The sequence below is a fragment of the Lagenorhynchus albirostris genome, chromosome 13 (assembly GCF_949774975.1).
Source record: "Lagenorhynchus albirostris chromosome 13, mLagAlb1.1, whole genome shotgun sequence".
In the NCBI taxonomy this organism is placed as follows: domain Eukaryota; kingdom Metazoa; phylum Chordata; class Mammalia; order Artiodactyla; family Delphinidae; genus Lagenorhynchus; species Lagenorhynchus albirostris.
Genome location: NC_083107.1, coordinates 58,150,319 through 58,167,919, shown reverse-complemented (window position 1 = coordinate 58,167,919; position 17,601 = coordinate 58,150,319). Strand labels below are relative to the sequence as shown.

Genomic DNA, 17,601 nt, shown 5'->3' with positions numbered 1-17,601 from the left:
TTACTTACCAACACAACACTTCTGACACCACTTGGTTTCAGGGATTTTTGCTGATACAGCAAATTTCCTAAATGGAAATGAATATATAATACACGTAGGCAAAGTTAGTATATGAAAATATAGTACTGTTACAGTTCAGTGGAGAAAAGATGAGTTGTTTAAAAACTGGTCCTGACATAACAGATCATCTATTAAAAATAAGAATAAATTGGATATCTTTCTCAACTCCCCCTAATCAATTCCAAATGGATTAAGGATTTAAATATGAAAAACAAAACTATAAAATATTTACATTTTAGAATACGACCTTGGGATTTTTTTTTAAGTCTTTTTATTGAATTTGTTACAATATTGCTTCTGTTTTATGTTTTTGGCCGCAAGGCATGTGCTCCCCGACGGGGAATGGAACCCACACCCCTTGCATTGGAAGGCAAAGTCTTAACCACTGGACCACCATGGAAGTCCTGGGATTTCTTTTAAAAATGCAAAAATAAATCATACAGGAAAATACTGATAAACTTAAATTGATATTTCTTTCACTGCTATATCCTTAGCACCTCAAACTATGAGTGGCATTCAATTTGTTGAATGAATTTGTTTAATACATTATTAACTTTGGTTTACCAAAAGACAACACTGAGAAAGTAAAAAGATGAGCCACAAACTGATATCAGAATAGGTCTCTATTCTGACAAAACGATATCAAAAAGTTAATGCATTAACATTTATGTGCCTTACGTTCTTTGGGGGCTCTTTACTTTTAAAGCTTGGAGGTCAGTTTCCATGCTGACAGGAATTTAGGATTATCAAGTTAGAAAGCTGAATGGAGTCATACTTTAAGTAGGCAGAAAAATAACAGCACAAAGTGGCAGCTGGGAGAAAAAGAGGGGCACATAAACTGTACAGGAAGAAAGAAACTTCCTGACTAGTTACAGGAGCAATATCCCTAAGTCCAACTACAGATATTATAATACAAATGTAATAAATCAAGTTCATAATCATAACTAAGTCACCATGAAAAGATCCAGTTAAACTCAGTGTAATCTATTTTAAAGACAGAAAAGCTTACAGTGTATTTTAAAACGATTTTCATCCAAAAGTTAATTTCTTAAAAGTTTTCGTGCACGAAGGGGCAAATGTTAGCTATACTGTAAACTCAGCAATTAACAACAATAGATTTTCAAGGTACTTAAAAGTTAAGGTTCTACATTAGTTGCTTTACAACTAATATTGTAAAGGAAGAATGGTTACATTATAAAGTTTTTGTAAAATACAATTTATACCAAACTCAAAAGATTTTTACTCAACAAATGAGGCCCAATATAATAATAACCAAAAAGAAGAAAGAACATAACTAAAAATCCCTGAAAGTAGAAAAGCAAAAATCTCGATTTCTAAGTAGTAGTTATCTTCTAACAAAAATCTTCATTTAATAACTCACTTAAATTTTCTAAGTTTAGAAACTACTTGGAGAAAATTCATTTTATTCAGACTGACACAAATAAGTCAAAAACACTATATGTGACATAAAATTACCAGCAAATTACAGGAAAAAAATAGTTTTAACCTTGTAGAAAAACAATTAAAAACTCAGAAAGAAAATGCTTGATATAAGTAGAAAGTATAAAGCAGAAAATTTTAGAAGAATCTGATAAACACTTGTAAAAATACATTACTTCTTACAGTTTTTCATTACACGTTATTTCTACAAACTCGTGCTTTTTCAATTTCTGTAGTGTATCTATTTTTTAGAATGAATTAACATATTATCTCTAAGGATGAAAACATAGTTAAATGTACAGTTACCTTGGCAGTATTCTGTCGGGGAGTTTGTGTGCTGGAATAGAAACGGGTAACTTTTGCATTTGTCTCGCATAATCAAAAAGCCCTGGTAAATTATGGGAATAAAGCTGAGAAGCTTTACCTGCAGAGAAAAATATATGTCATAAAAGCTGATAACATAAATAGGAGCAACTGTAAGGTATTTAAAAACTGAAAGACTTACCAGATATTGACAGTAAGCAATTGTTCATTACATACAACCATGTACACCTTCGGGGGAATAGCTGATTTAAAAAAAAAAAAAGCACAAAGTTTACAAAGGATAATAGATAATAGCAGTGTAAATATGTACATATTAACCATGTAGCTATCATATCATTAGGCCAGTTCTTAAAAAAGAAACTTATTTTTAATAGAAATTCATTTTATAAGGCAAGTAAAACAAGATGCTACACATACATATTTATATGGAAGAAAAATAAATTAGCAGTGTAATTTCATTATCTAAGTTCCAACATGACATGATTAGCTCCACTCTCCTTATGGTTAGGACTACATAATCCCAAACTACACAGGGAAAAGGACATTTTTCAAACAATGTCTATTCCTTTATTTTGGTTCTGGGGTTTTAAATAATTAAGACTCTCCTGTGTACTTCCAAAAAACGGTCTTATCTAGGCATATGGACATGCATGGCTTTTGGAGCAGAAGAGAAAAAAGGATCACGGTGTAGTGAAACACAGGATGTGGAAATAGTAGGTATGGAGGAAAAAAAGGCCAAGAGAGAATATGATGAAAACTTATAAATCATAAAGGACATATATATGGAATTCATTACTGAAATCTAGCACATAAGAACTGGGAGACACCTCTCTGTAAGCTTTAAGGTGATTAGTATTTAGGGTAAAGAAAGGGATTTCATGAAACACATATTTTGAAGGAAAAAAAACAACTGCTCTCATTAACACATTTCATACGCATATCAGTGGTTCTCAAAGTGGTCATTGCACCAGCACCATCAGCATCACCCGGCATTGTTAGAAACGAGAAATGCAAATTCTTGGACCTCATCTCAGAGCTACTGAAGTAGAAGCTCTAAAGGTGGGTCCAGCAATCTACGGTTTAATCAGCCCTCCAGGTGATTCTGTTGCATATTGAAGTTTGAGAACCACTGATGAATGTAATTAAGCATTGTGATTTAACAAGTTTGGTTGCTGGGTTTGCCCTGCCAATTCCTACTAGGTTACTCCAAAACAGACTGGGGTGAGGGTAGGGAACAGAAAGAAGGAAGAGACTCATGATGAAACATATCAAGGCCTCTAAGGACATTACGTTAAAAAAGCCTTTAAAAGTCAGAATGATGGTCTTAAATAATTAAAACAGAAGTAATAATAAAAGGGTGAGAAACAAAGTAAAATCTATTTTTAATAAAACCTGTTTCATTTATTTGCAAAATGTACCCACATAAAACACCTAATGTCTCCAAGCAAGTAAAATGTGGCACTGCTATGTTTTTTTTTTTTTTTTGGCTGTCCTGCGTGGCTTGTGAAATCTTAGTTCCCCCACCAGGGATTGAACCCATGCCCCCTGGGTTCAATGGATTCAATCCCATTGAATTGGAAGCGCAGAGCCCTAACCACTGGACTGCCAGGGAAGTTCTGCTATGTGGGTTTTTTAAAAAAAATATTTATGTATGTATGTATTTATTTAGTTGTGCCGGGTCTTAGTTGTGGCAGGCAGGCTCCTTAGTTGTGGCATGTGGGCTCCTTAGTTGCAGCAGCTGAGCTCCTTACTTGCAGCTCACCAACTCCTTAGTTGTGGCATGTGAACTCTTAGTTGAGGCATGCATGTGGGATCTAATTCCCTGACCAGGGATCGAACCTGGGTCCCCTGCATTGGGAGTGTGGAGTCTTATCCACTGCACCACCAGGGAAGTCCTCCCGCCAAGTGGTTTTTAATTTTAGAAAACTTGCCTATAACCATGCCTCAGACTGCAAGAACATAAACAACATTTCCTGGTTTATGCTCTCATAAAAGTTTCACAGAAGAATTGAGAATTCATTGGCTATACTGAGAAAATTAGGCAGATAAAAAAAAGGGCAATGACTAATTCCAAGTCACATACCAGTACATGTTACCAAAGTAGCAAGAAACTGATTTTTATTTAATTCAGTGTTGAAGTGAGTTTATTTCCATAAAAATACATATTTACAAAGTACTACAAGTACCAAACCAAACAAATTTATCATGGAACTATATATTTGTAAATATAAGTGAGTTTATTTAATACAAGCATATATAAAGTACCAGGGTAAGACACAAATTCCTTTGGTAATATAAACATAAGGACAATGGAAGAGTATTTATGCAAAGTTTTATTACGTGTTGGATTTTCACTTCGGATTTTCATTTTTAGCCACGTTTAATAAAACTCTAAAGCTTTTCTAGATTTCTAATGCCTACTTCTCTTAGCAAAATAGGCTCTGGATGAAATAATCAGTTTAGTAAAGCTATATAGTGCTTAAGAAGAGTAGGTTCTGGGGACTTCCCTGGTGGCACAGTGGTTAAGAATCCACCTGCCAATGCAGAGGACACAGGTTCGAGCCCTGGTCCGAGAAGATCCCACATGCCGCGGAGCAGCTAAGCCTGTGAGCCACAACTACGGAGCCTGTGCTCTAGAGCCCACGAGCCACAACTACTGAGCCCATGCGCCACAACTACTGAAGCCTGCGCACCTAGAGCCCGTGCTCCACAACAAGAGAAGCCACCGCAATGAGAAGCCTGTGCAACGCAACGAAGAGTAGCCCCCGCTCGCTGCAACGAAAGAAAGTCCACGTGCAGCAACAAAGACCCAACACAGCCCAAAATAAATAAACAAATTTATTTAAAAAAAAAAAAAGGAAGAGTAGGTTCTGCATTTTGCCTAGATTTAGACAGCTGCTTTCTCATTGACTCTGTGACCTTGGATAACTGACTTATTTCTGTGTGTCAGTGTTCTTATTTGTAAAATGGAGCTCCTATCCCAACACTGTTGCGGCGGTGAGTGAACACGATGTTCCTTGTAGGTGTAAGATGCTTAGAAGACTGGCGTACATTGAGCACTCCATAAATGCTAGCTATAAATAATAACAGCAGAAAAAGATTTGTAAATCAAGACCCTGTTCTGTGTCATTTTCTCACCTTTCAGCATCTTCCCCTATCTAGCTGACTCATGCCACCCAGTTTCTTTCCTTAGAGTACAGAGAAAACCAGCCTAATAATCAATTTCACAGGAAGATGGAAAAACTTAAGATCTCACACATACGTGTTCTCTACTCTTATAGGCTTCCTCTGGGAGGGAAAACATTCACCTTGATGGGCATGTTTAGCTCAGAAAATATTACCGTAATAATGTAATTTCAAATGCTAAAGCACCTAAGAAGGGGAGTTACTGCAGAGTGGGAATGGGGGGGGGGTTGAAGGTACCTTCACTTAACAGCCCTTTAAATTAGGTTGATAAATGCTTACCCCATGTAAACATGACATTGGTCTTGTTCCTTACAATTAATATTGTTACCAGTACTATGATTTTTAGGTATCTTATTATATCCAAAAAATTTTACCACTTTTGACTGTTATTTACTAATTATTATAAATAACAAGATCCTTTTCTTTTTTCCCTAGTTCATATGTGTTTTTCAGCCACTTCACTGTATACCTCCTTCCAGATTAAGATTTAGAGTAAGTATATCAGTTAAGGATCTTGTTAGAAAATCTGTTTAAAAAACGTTGTGATGGGCTTCCCTGGTGGCGCAGTGGTTGAGAGTCCGCCTGCCGATGCAGGGGACGCGGGTTCGTGCCCCGGTCCAGGAAAATCCCACATGCCGTGGAGCGGCTGTGCCCGTGAGCCATGGCTGCTGAGCCTGTGCGTCCGGAGCCTGTGCTCCGCAATGGGAGAGGCCACAACAGTGAGAGGCCCGCAAACCGCAAAAAAAAAAAAAAAAAAAAAAAAAAAATGTTGTGATGAGAAAAGATGGAAATGTTTAGTTTTGAAGAAATTATCATTACTTACGGATTTTTCTATTTTATTTGTAATCGATTTATATTAATAATGGAGAATTAGTCATACATCTCACAGGCACCCAAAACTCAACGTTACCAAACTGAATGCATCATTATTCCCTTCAAACTGACCTCTCCTTCTGTATACCACATCCTGCCAAGTTGTACTGTCACTCATCCAGTCACTCAAGTTGGAAAACTGAAGTCAACCTAGACTTCTTCCATTCTTTTTTTTTTTTTTTTTTTTTGCGGTACGTGGCCACTGTTGTGGCCTCTCCCGCTGTGGAGCACAGGCTTGGGACGCGCAGGCTCAGCGGCCATGGCCCACAGGCCCAGCCGCTCCGCGGCATGCGGGATCCTCCTGGACCAGGGCACGAACCCACGTCCCCTGCATCAGCAGGCGGACTCTCAACCACTGTGCCACCAGGGAAGCCCCAACCTAGACTTCTTAACCTCCTTGTTGAACTGGTCATTCAGTCTGGCCAATTCTAGCTCTTTAATTCTCTAAGTCCTGTGTTTCTCTATAGAAGTGATACAAGTGGGAGAGGCAGTATGGTGAAGTATTTAAGGACATGGACTCTGGAGCCAGCTCGCCTGGGTCCATATCCCAGTTCAGCCACTTAACAGCTGTGGGATCTCTGAAAAGCTACTTTCTGAGCCTCAGATTTCTCATCTGAAATGAGCATAATAATGGTATCTACTTCTAAGAGTCACTGTGAAGATTAATAGCATTTAAAAACAGTACCTGGCATGTAATAAGATTTATACAGGTATTGGCTATTAATACCATCATCATTATCATCATTTTTGTGGGTAGGTTGTTTAGCAGTTCTGGTCTCTGGGTACTAGATGCCAAAAGCTTCCTCTAAGTCATTGTGACAATCAAAAATGTCCCCATACAATTCCAAACCCCATTTTTCCCCCTCTGTCCTCTCCACTTCTGCTCTGACTAAACACTTCTTTACCGTTTAACTATAATCTCTAGTCTCACCTCTCACCACAATGCAAACAGATATTTCTAAAACACAGATCTGATCATCAGCATGTTACACAAAGCTCTGGGGTTTGGCACCCGCCTACCCATCCACCTTCATTTATTGTTACTATTCTACACTCATTCTATACTCCAATCGAATTATCCATTCATAGTTCCCCATGCTTGCCATGCTCTTTCATGTTTATCCTCTAACCTTCTACTCATCATCATTTATGGTCCATCTTAAACGTCTCTCTCCTTCTCATCTCCCCACAGGAGGTGCTAGCGATACCCACCTCTGTGGCTTATACTTTGTACTCACTCCTACTGTGACATCTAACTCGAAGTGTGTTGCAGTTATTGGTTTACATGTTTGTTTCATCTATTAGATCATGAGCTACTTAAAGGTGAGGACTAATCTTGTGTGTCTTTAGCACCTGGTGAATAAAATATGCTCTAGGAAGGTTTTACGAACAAAAGAGGCAACAAATCATAGCACTGAAACATTTCTTGTTTAGTGTCTGTGTACAATAACTTAAGAATTAAAAAAAAAAGGAAAAATACAAAATAACATACCTGTTCCATTGATGTTTCATGAAGTTCATTGAGATTCAAGGTATAAATCCCTTCTTCAGCACCAAATATCAAGTACTGATCTGAAATGACAAAAGTAATCCACTGATTTTGATATATAAAATACTCTTTAAAAGAATTTATATAATCTAAAATTAAGTATATATGTATTAATATATGAAAAAAGAATTACTGTGGTCTGTAAGCAGTATTTTTTATTTTAATGCAAATAAGTAGTTAGAAACTCTAGCTCAAGGAATTGAGTTATATGCAAATATTAGCCTCAAAGCAGTGAAGAAAATTTTATGAAAAGAGGTTTTGAAGAATGGCATGCTAGGACTCCTCACTCATCAGAGGGTGCTAAGGACTGGCAGAGAATCTGCAGCAACTTTTCTAAATTCCCTCTTGGAGGGGATCACGTGCAACTGACATACAGAATGCAAATCAAGACCAGCTGATACAGACGCAAAGTATTTTTGCAGATGGGCTATTATTATAAACATGACATCAGAAAAACCAAGATCTGACTACAGCCTATTTAAAAAGTTAACTAAAACTGGGACACTTGCTAGGGTACTCAATATCTTCTAGAAGATATCAGAAGTTTGGCCATGGTTCTGTTTGATCAGTTTTTATGATAATATAAAACAGCAGGTGAAGAACTTCTCCAGGCTAAACTGAAGTATCCTGAGAACAACTTAGAATGCCAAGAACATTCCTATAATGCACAGTATTTAGGATTAGTACTGGGAGATTAAAGGCATAAGCTTTGTGGTCAGACAGGACTGAACCGGGATCAAACTGCAGCTCTACTACCGATTGGCTGTGAAACAATGAACCTCTCTCTCTTTTTTTTTTTTTGCGGTGCGCGGGCCTCTTACTGCCGTGGCCTCTCCCATTGCAGAGCACAGGCTCCGGACGCGCAGGCTCAGCAGCCATGGCTCACGGGCCCAGCCACTCCGCGGCATGTGGGACCTTCCCAGACCAGGGCACGAACCCGTGTCCCCTGCATCAGCAGGCGGACTCTCAGCCACTGTGCCACCAGGGAAGCCCAATGAACCTCTCTTGAGTGTCATTTTCTTCACCTGTGAAATAAAAGTACCTACAGCTTGGATTTTTGAAAGATTTAGTAAGAATACCTCTGTGTGTGTGTGTGAGTGAGAGAGAGACAGAGAGAGAGAGAAGGAGAGACCATACCTTTGTACATATCTCTACGTGTATCTTTATAAAGACAGATGGCACAGAGTATATGGTTTCAGTATATCGATATGGTGACTACACAGTGAAATTTTAATACCATGTGTCACCTCAAACACTGCTAATAACATAGAGAAACATATTTACCTTAAAAACATTTCTTTTTAAATTGTAACAAAATTTTCTGCAGAAAGGTATGCAGAAAGTGATTAAAACTGAGTGCTTTCCTGGTCTCATGAAAACACTAAACAATCAGAAAGATAACAGATAAAAATATATAGTACTACCTCTTGTGTCTGGGTTTATCCATGATGTTGCACAGTGAATTTTCAAGGGACATCCATTAAAAACCTTTGAAAAACATGCACCCATCTGGAAAAAACAAAAAATAACCAAATAAATCTAACGAGTCCTAGTCATTGCCTTACAGTGGTTTCACAAAGGTTTCAGGCACAACTGTCAGATGATATAAGATTTTACTTAGAAGAATCATTTTATTCTTCCTATCTTCTCAAATAAACAAAGCAGTAATAGCAACTAATTCTGCACAATAATTGCTTACAGAAGAATTACTTACATGTCCCACATTAAGAGTAATACAATATTCTCTGGTAAGAAGGAAATCATAATCTCTACAAAGGTGAAAATTTTCTTACTTGGTTTCATGAGCCTAAAAATAGCACTAAGCACTGAATTTAATATTACAAAGTGGAAAAGGTATGGTTAATTTGAAATTCATATACGGACTTTAATCTCAAAACACAGATGTACTTTTAAAAAAAGTTGAGCAATCTGATTATTTTCCCTGGAAGGATTCAACAAAAAGCTTTAGTTTTTGATGTTAATATTTATTTATCAAGCTTATTTACAAACCTTTCAGATAATAAATACCTTATAGTGAAAAATAATATCACTCATTTGAATGTTTTTTGATATTCAAAGAGTAAGATGTTAATTTTGAAATTATTGTTCTGGTTAGAATAAAAAAATACAAGAAAGCTTACCCATTTAATTACTTTTACAAACAAAAACTTGGGGAAAAAAGAATACAGAAATATGTGGTAAGGACAGCATCATGCATCATTTTAGAGCAGGAATGTTTTCTTTACCAACAGGGAGATAATACTGTGAGCGATTACTGTTGACTACAGTGGATTAAAAATATTAACACAAAATAATCAAAATATTAAATCTTAAGATTTCCTTTTTACTCACAGAAACCTACCAACCAGTATTTTTTTTTTTTTTTGAAGATGTTGGGGGTAGGAGTTTATTAATTAATTAATTTATTTTTGCTGTGTTGGGTCTTCGTTTCTGTGCGAGGGCTTTCTCTAGTTGTGGCAAGCGGGGGCCACTCTTCATCGCGGTGCGCGGGCCTCTCACTATCTCGGCCTCTCGTTGCGGAGCACAGGCTCCAGACGCACAGGCTCAGTAGTTGTGCCTCACAGGCCTAGTTGCTCCACGACATGTGGGATCCTTCCAGACCAGGGCTCGAACCCGTGTCCCCTGCGTTAGCAGGCAGATTCTCAACCACTGCGCCACCAGGGAAGCCCCCCAACCAGTATTTTTAAGATTTTAGTCCCCAGAAAAGAACAATAGCCTGGCAATACCACCAGGGGGTAGGAGACCAATAAAAAATGTTTTTATGGTGTAGGGCAGAAATTATATCACTTAACTAACCCTGATAATTATCCTTTAAGATAGGTACCAAAATTCACATATTAAGGTATTGCTAAACCCCTTAAAAATCCAAATGACAAAATGAGGTACAAAACAATCAAACCAGTCCCAACCTAAAGCTAGTTTGTATAGTTGGTCCATAGTTATCAGCTCTTCCCTGTCAACTGTATACCTGATAAAGGAATTTCATCTTGTAGCCCAACAAGAAATCTCATCCCTATTGTATATATAAATCTCTAGCCTCAGGACTCAAAACTTCTTTTTGTAAAATGAGGTATGATTATTTAGATCTTTATACTAATTAAAAGGTAGAGTTAAAAAGTAAAAAGGCTAAATAGTAGAGTTGGGAGGTTAAAAACCAGAAAAATTATGGACATTGTCTAAACTAGTATTACATAAGGTTTTAGATTAGAGATTTGTATCAGCGAAAATGTAGTTCTATCCATACTAACCTAAAATTACATTGAGTTAATATCATTTTAATCCTAAAAAGGACAGCATGGTATATATAGATATAAAAAACCTACAAGGACTATAACATAGGACATTTACGTTCTAGTTCTAGGTCTGGTTAGAGTTGGGTGCTGTTTTGTGATCTTGGTGACTAAGATCTTTGGATCTCAGTTTCATTCATGGGCAAAAAATAGAGTTTGGGCCAGATGCTCCTTCAATGTTCCCTCTAGTTCTAAAATTCTATGTTTTTGATAACTGTGCATTTTTCACATTCCTTCAAAAATATGTGCAAAGAAAATATTAATAATTTTTGAATACAGCAGCTTTTTAAAATGTATAATTTATCATAATTTTCTTTTGAAAAGTTACTTTTCAGATATAATCAATTAATATGTAAATTAGCAATCTTTTAGTTTTTTTCAATAATAATGGATTCTTTCAAACAGGCAAAAAAATCCAACCAAAGGTACACATTCAAGCAATTATTTGTCATTGTATTTAGTTTGAGAACTTAACCTATTTGGTATTTATACTTACATGCACTTTAGGTGTTGGGGGTAGGCCGTTACTAATAGGCTTCTAGAAAAAGAACACATGCATGATTATACTTCTTGTTGTTTGGTATATCAGTACTGTATTTCAAACACATGTATCAGAATAAAATACATGAATACATTCTCTTGGTCAAATAAAACATTATAGATAATACTGAAGTCCCCTATAATCCTTTCACACTCCACTTATTCCTAGTACCTGCCCCCCCAAAATGGTTTATTGTGTATCCTTCCAAACTTTTCTCTAGGCAATTATATGTACTCATGTATTTGTGTATCCTTCCAGACCTTTTTGCACATATTTATATACATGTCCCCACAGAAATACTGTTTTTGTGTGTGTTTTAGAACATAAACAGTTATTCACTGTTTATCAACTTGTTCTTTGCCTTAACATTGGGTCTTGGACAGCATAAGTACATTGACTCATTTGCTTTAACTGCAGCACAGTATGAATATAACATACTTTATTTAGCAATTCCCTAATTGTTATTGGATATTTAAAATTATTTTCAAATTTTTACTATAACAACAATGTGGAAATGATCACCCTTGCACATACCTTACTACATGTGTGAATGTTTTTTTTAAGGATATGTTGTGAGAAGTGAAACTTCTGGAATACGGGGTCTGTACCTTTACATTTTAGTGGACACTGACTGCCAAACTGCCTTTCCAAGTGCCCACTTCATATCGCTCCCACCAGCAATGTACGAGAGTCCTGGTTCCTTATGGTCTCACAGACACTTAATGTTCTCAAACTGATAACAGTTTTTACAGGAGTAAAAAATGTTTTCTCCTGTGTTTCTCGTTAACTTGCATGCCACTGATTGCTAGGAAGGTTGAGAATCTTTTTAAAAAACAGTTTTTCCTCTTCTGTGAATTCTTCCCACCCCCGCCCCCCTTTTTTTTTTTTTTTTTAACTGAGTTACCTTTTTCTTATCTATTTGTTGGAGCTCCTTATATATCTAGACTTAAATACTTTATCTGTTATATATATATTACAAATGTTTTCTCCTAGTCTGCACATTATGTTAACCTTGTTTACAGAGTGTTTTGTCAAGTGAAGTTTTAAATTTTGATGGACTCAAATGCATGAATCATTGGTCATAGTATACTGATAATTTAAGGAGAGGAAAAACAGCACATCGCTCATCTATTACAATATTCTCAACAGTACCAGAAATTTCTCCAAGGGGCTACATTCCTGGGGTATATGATTTATCCCTGGAGAAGGAATCTCCTTGGGAGAGATTATAATTTAAACGTAAATTTAATGAAAGTCTAGGTTTCTTTTGAGGTTAATCTTAACAGCGTTTTAAGGAATGACATTATAATTTTTTCTCAATCTCATATAAATCAGAATTGTTTAAATGAGACCAAAATTAAAAAGCTACTGTTAATTGATTTCATATACATGATACAAATGAAATATTCTGTGTAGTACTACTTACATGAGTAACTTTTAGACATTTCTAAAATTAAGACTATGAAATTTTACTTTGTAGATATGTTTATGAGGATGTACAGCCTAATACTGCCATCAATTTCTGATCATTTTTTTCCATTTTGCAAATGATTTATGTACTTATTTTTTATCACATATCATCTATTTTAGCAAAACATCATTTTTAATTAGGGAGCTCTGAATGTTCTGTCAGATTTAACTTAAGTACCGACAGAATTGGCTGTAAATAATTTCAAGAAGCTGCACAAACTGTAATCATGTTTCAATATACCAGGGATACTGTTTATCCTGATACAGTCATGACATATTTATTTCAGAATTATTGAGACTGTTAGTTTAATTACTAGTTCCTTATCCTGATAAAATAAGGTAATAGAAAAAGTGAATTAAAAGTGCATAAATTAAAAAATGTATTCATCTCTCAAAGGTTATTATACTGTGTTGCAAAATCATTAGGCTGCATTTTTATACTACTACATTAGCAGGGCTGCTAAAATTTAAACTGATGAAAGCAAAAAGGCACTACTCAGTTGGACAGACTTCATAAATCCTATTATTCCTACAGGACATTTCACTTTTGTTAAAAATGTCTTAAGTTTCACAAATTACAATGCATAACCCCAGTCAAGTGCTTTAACTGAATTATAAAAAATGGTATGTCATATCTATAGTGAAATCTTATGAAAGATACAGAACAAAAGCCTCTAGCAATGTGCTTAGTGCACAAAATATAGCTGTATGCACATAACCATATGTCCTGTAAATTTCTAGAAAAATAACCAATGTCATTATACACAAAAACTTCCCCCAAAATACTGTCTTGTGATCTTGTTGGCAACCGCTGAATTGGGAATTTTAAGGATTTTTTTTTGTTTTGTTTTAAGTTCTATGATGATGGACAAATGTTGCCTGATGATTAAGAGTAAATTCTTTACAAATGTTAACAATTTTTAATCTCCCTGATAAATTCTATTTATGTTTTAGTAGTTATGTCATAGTGTTTTATCTAACATTTGTAACAGGAATAGCTGGTAAGGCTAACTTCACCTTTCCTAAAGTGATATCTTATATCTACTAGAAAATAATCTTAATTTTTCTTCCTTGTTAGCTATTTTATTTGAGTAAGAGTAGTAATATCACAAATTATGTAACAGAAATTTGTCCTGAGGTAGAAGCTATGGCTTTCCTTATCTGTCCATGTCCTTCCTTCAGTAAGTTCATTAGACTGTAAAAGCAATGTATAAGAATCATTCTAATCAACAAGAATAATATTTTCTCAACAATCATAAGAATACTAAGTGTTTATCTGTATGCAGAGGTCACATTTTATAATATGCAATATAACAAATTGGCCTAAATAATTTGAAGAGTAGAAAGCTTTCATTCACGTTTACCATAGCGAAGTCATTTTTTTCAAGATTTAAACAATCTATTATCATTATAATTCATATATTAAAATATAAACATACAAATTTAAACTATATAATTGCTAGAGTTCCATCAATTATAACTGCAAAACTAATTTAATAGTGAAAAAGGAAACACATATAAGTAGAGCTTATGAATATAAATACCTACTGGTACATCTTTCTTTTCTTTCCTCGCAAGGTTTGTGCCTCTGTGGTCATTCTGTTGTTGATATAATGAACCGTCTCGTTCACCGTTTAACTGGAAGGAGCTCACTCCATTTCCTTCAGTAAGATATATTTAAATATATTAGAAAAGGATTAATTTTTATGAAAATTTTCATTCAGAAGATTATCAAGTAGGAAACAAAAAATATTATCTCTGGGACAGTTTCAGCCTTCATTTGGGATTACCCTATCAGAATATTTACTACTGTAAAAAGTCTTTTATATATATGTTCTTCTTCCTTTATATCTATTTCTTTCACATATGCAAATTAAAATTCAGGCTGTATCTAAGTACATATATTTGTGTTAAAAAGAAAAGAAATACTGAATACATAAGTACTTTCAGGAAAGGGGCAATTTATAGTCTGTTATCCAAGAAACATTAGTTGCTCTTTTTTTAATTGCTTCTTTTGCATAACACACAAGACACTTTACAGTATTAAAACAGTACCTTCTAGTATTACTTTGGAGGCAAATACCTAGCAAATACTGACAATCATTTTTCTAAAAATGATTAAATGAAATAAAATAAAGGAGTCAGGCAAAGTATCCTCTTCTTTTTCTAAAACAGTAGTAGCCTAGGACCAAACACATTTTCCTTGTTGGTTCAGAGTTTAATTTCTTTTGTTGCCACACTCTAGATATATAACGAATTGGGTACAAATGATTCTCCAAAAGAGGGAAGGCTAGATATGAAATGAGAAAGAAAAGGCAAAATATCCCAGACTGGGTCATAGGTAATCCTGTCATAAAAACACTTCAAACCATGAAGCAAAAAGCAGAAAACATCTCTAGAGCCATTGCCTTCCTTCTCCCTTCCACAAAGGAATTTCAAATAATCTCTTAAAAGGAGTCCCTCCATTTATTTCACACATTATGAAAACCTGGCAACATTCTTATTTCACCTTCCCTTCCCCCATTACCTAAAGCAACAGGCTTCTGTGGAGGTAACCTGGGAGGCGGTGGCCTAGGTGGAACTTGGGAGGGCTTTGCTGGGCTCTCTGACGTGGGACATCTCTTGATTGTTCCTTGATTATCATCCTCAGTAGAATGAGTTTCCTGTGGTATGAATATGGACTTAGGCTGAAATAATACAGAAAAGGAGACCAATGATTAAACATGAAATTATTCGTGTTTCATTAAACATGAAAAATACTGAATATCTGCCCTGAAGTAAATATTATTATATATCAGAGGCTTGCAAACTGTGTTTACTAGTTGAGTTTCAACTCTTATTGGATTATTCAACTATCTGGTTCAGGTAATCTTAATATATATCCTAAAAATGTACACCTAAAATATTTTCTCAGGAAAAAAAAAGACCTGTTTCTATTAATTCCGCACAAGCCTGCCCACTTAGACTTGCCAAATAAAAATATTCTGGTCTTTACGATCCCCAATTTAGATGAGTCTCCTTTTATTTTAAACATTCAGGCTAATCAAAGTTCAGCTCCTTACAAGGCTAATCTAAACTGTCTCTTTAAGGTGACTCATTATCTTTTATGTTAATGCTTAATCTTTCAGACAGGGGGCAGAAGAAGATGCCAATTAAAATTTTATCAAATGAGAGAATACTAACTCAGCAATATGGGATACCTGGGGAACTCTGTGCAGACAATGGAAAAACCTTCAGTCAGCTGAAGGTTTGGAGAATTTATAAATTCTTATAATGTGTCCCTTATTAGGAAGACTGCTCAGCACTTATCTCTTTGAAATTCAGATCTCTGTATTTCTGCTAACGTAAAACTGAACAAGCAAGAACAGTCCTATTTACCTGGGTGAATCGTGATTTTCTTAAAAGTAAAATAAAAACAAAATATAGTAATACATTGGATATCTAGACTGGTCAGACTCCAATTCTCATTTATAAATCAATTTATAATTGATTTCAAACCTTACAACTCATTTTATAAACAGTCCATTTTATAATTAGAATTTGCTATGCATATGAACTTAATCAGTTGCTAGTAGATTATAGATTTTGAAGAAAAAAATCTTATTAAAAGTATGAGTTTTCTAACCCAAGTGAAATACTAATCCATTAATTTAATCATTTTCATGTACAAATTTCTGGAACTTATTATTTAGAATAAACACCAAATGACAAGTTGGATGATTTAAAAAAGACAAACAAAAACAATCACAATTGTCTACTTATATCATGATTAGTAACTTCTTCATGACTTTTCTTTGTGGATCCCAAGTTTAAATAAGCCACAGAGTAAGTATTAATACAGTATTAAAGTGGCAGACACACATACACAATTCAAACCGAGAAACAAATCTGCTTACCTTTGGTGGCAAAGGAGGTGGAACTTTTGCTTTCATGGTTGAACTATAAAAACATAAACACTTAGAATCAGAACTCGTCATTTTACAAACAAATCATTACTAAAATATGATTATTTTTTAAAGATATGGAAGAAAATTTTGTATAAACAAGTTTCTTTTTCTAAGGTTATGAGCGATTTTCAAAATACTTTGTGAAATGTTCAAGTTATGCTAAATGAAGTATTATTCAAAAGTAACTGAGTAGATATGCTTCCCTTTTTTTTTTTTGCGGTACGCAGGCCTCTCACTGTTGTGGCCTCTCCCATTGCGGAGCACAGGCTCTGGACGCACAGGCTCAGTGGCCATGGCTCACGGGCCCAGCTGCTCCGTGGCATGTGGGATCTTCCCGGACCGGGGCACGAACCCGTGTCCCCTGCATTGGCAGGCGGACTCTCAACCACTGCGCCACCAGGGAAGCCCTAGATATGCTTTCTTGTTTTCAAATATTATTTTAGTAATTAAAACTGGAAAAGACAGCCACAATTCCAATTTATATCAATTGAAAGGTAAATAATATAAAAACACAAGCAACAGTTGGTTTAAGGAAAAATAGCAAAATGATATAAAAATATATTACAATGTAAGCTTCATTTTTACTGTTAGATATGGAATATCTCTGATGAAGCTCATCAAAAGCTATATACATACTCTATGAAATTACTGGCAGAATTTTTTGGTTGAAGCTAAGATTCCTTACAACTCAGAACTGGAGTTTTAGAAGTACTAAAAATTAAAAGATTATGGCGCATATACTCTCAGATGAGGAGACTGAGGCCCAGAGAGGTTAAGTGACCTGATTCAAGGTCACAGAGTGGTGAGGTAGAAAGGAAAATCAATGCCCCAGATGCTTCTCAGGTGTTTCTGTCACTCTACCATGAAACTGCATCTTTCTTTAAAAACAAACAAAAAACA

At 35.4% G+C, this 17,601-nt stretch overlaps 1 protein-coding gene across 3 annotated transcripts in view; it reads right to left on the bottom strand.

Annotated features, from left to right (window-relative positions):
- Positions 1-17,601, bottom strand: part of MAP4K3 (mitogen-activated protein kinase kinase kinase kinase 3) — a 188,466-nt gene that overhangs the window by 14,401 nt on the left and 156,464 nt on the right. For all 3 annotated transcript variants that reach the window (XM_060169878.1, XM_060169879.1, XM_060169880.1), the window contains 9 exons: positions 16,651-16,693; positions 15,282-15,441; positions 14,303-14,415; positions 11,240-11,281; positions 8,857-8,941; positions 7,376-7,455; positions 2,006-2,066; positions 1,807-1,924; positions 9-67 (listed from right to left, as the gene is read on the bottom strand). In XM_060169878.1, the coding sequence (XP_060025861.1) occupies positions 9-67; positions 1,807-1,924; positions 2,006-2,066; positions 7,376-7,455; positions 8,857-8,941; positions 11,240-11,281; positions 14,303-14,415; positions 15,282-15,441; positions 16,651-16,693 (761 nt within the window). The remainder of the gene's footprint in view (positions 1-8; positions 68-1,806; positions 1,925-2,005; positions 2,067-7,375; positions 7,456-8,856; positions 8,942-11,239; positions 11,282-14,302; positions 14,416-15,281; positions 15,442-16,650; positions 16,694-17,601) is intronic.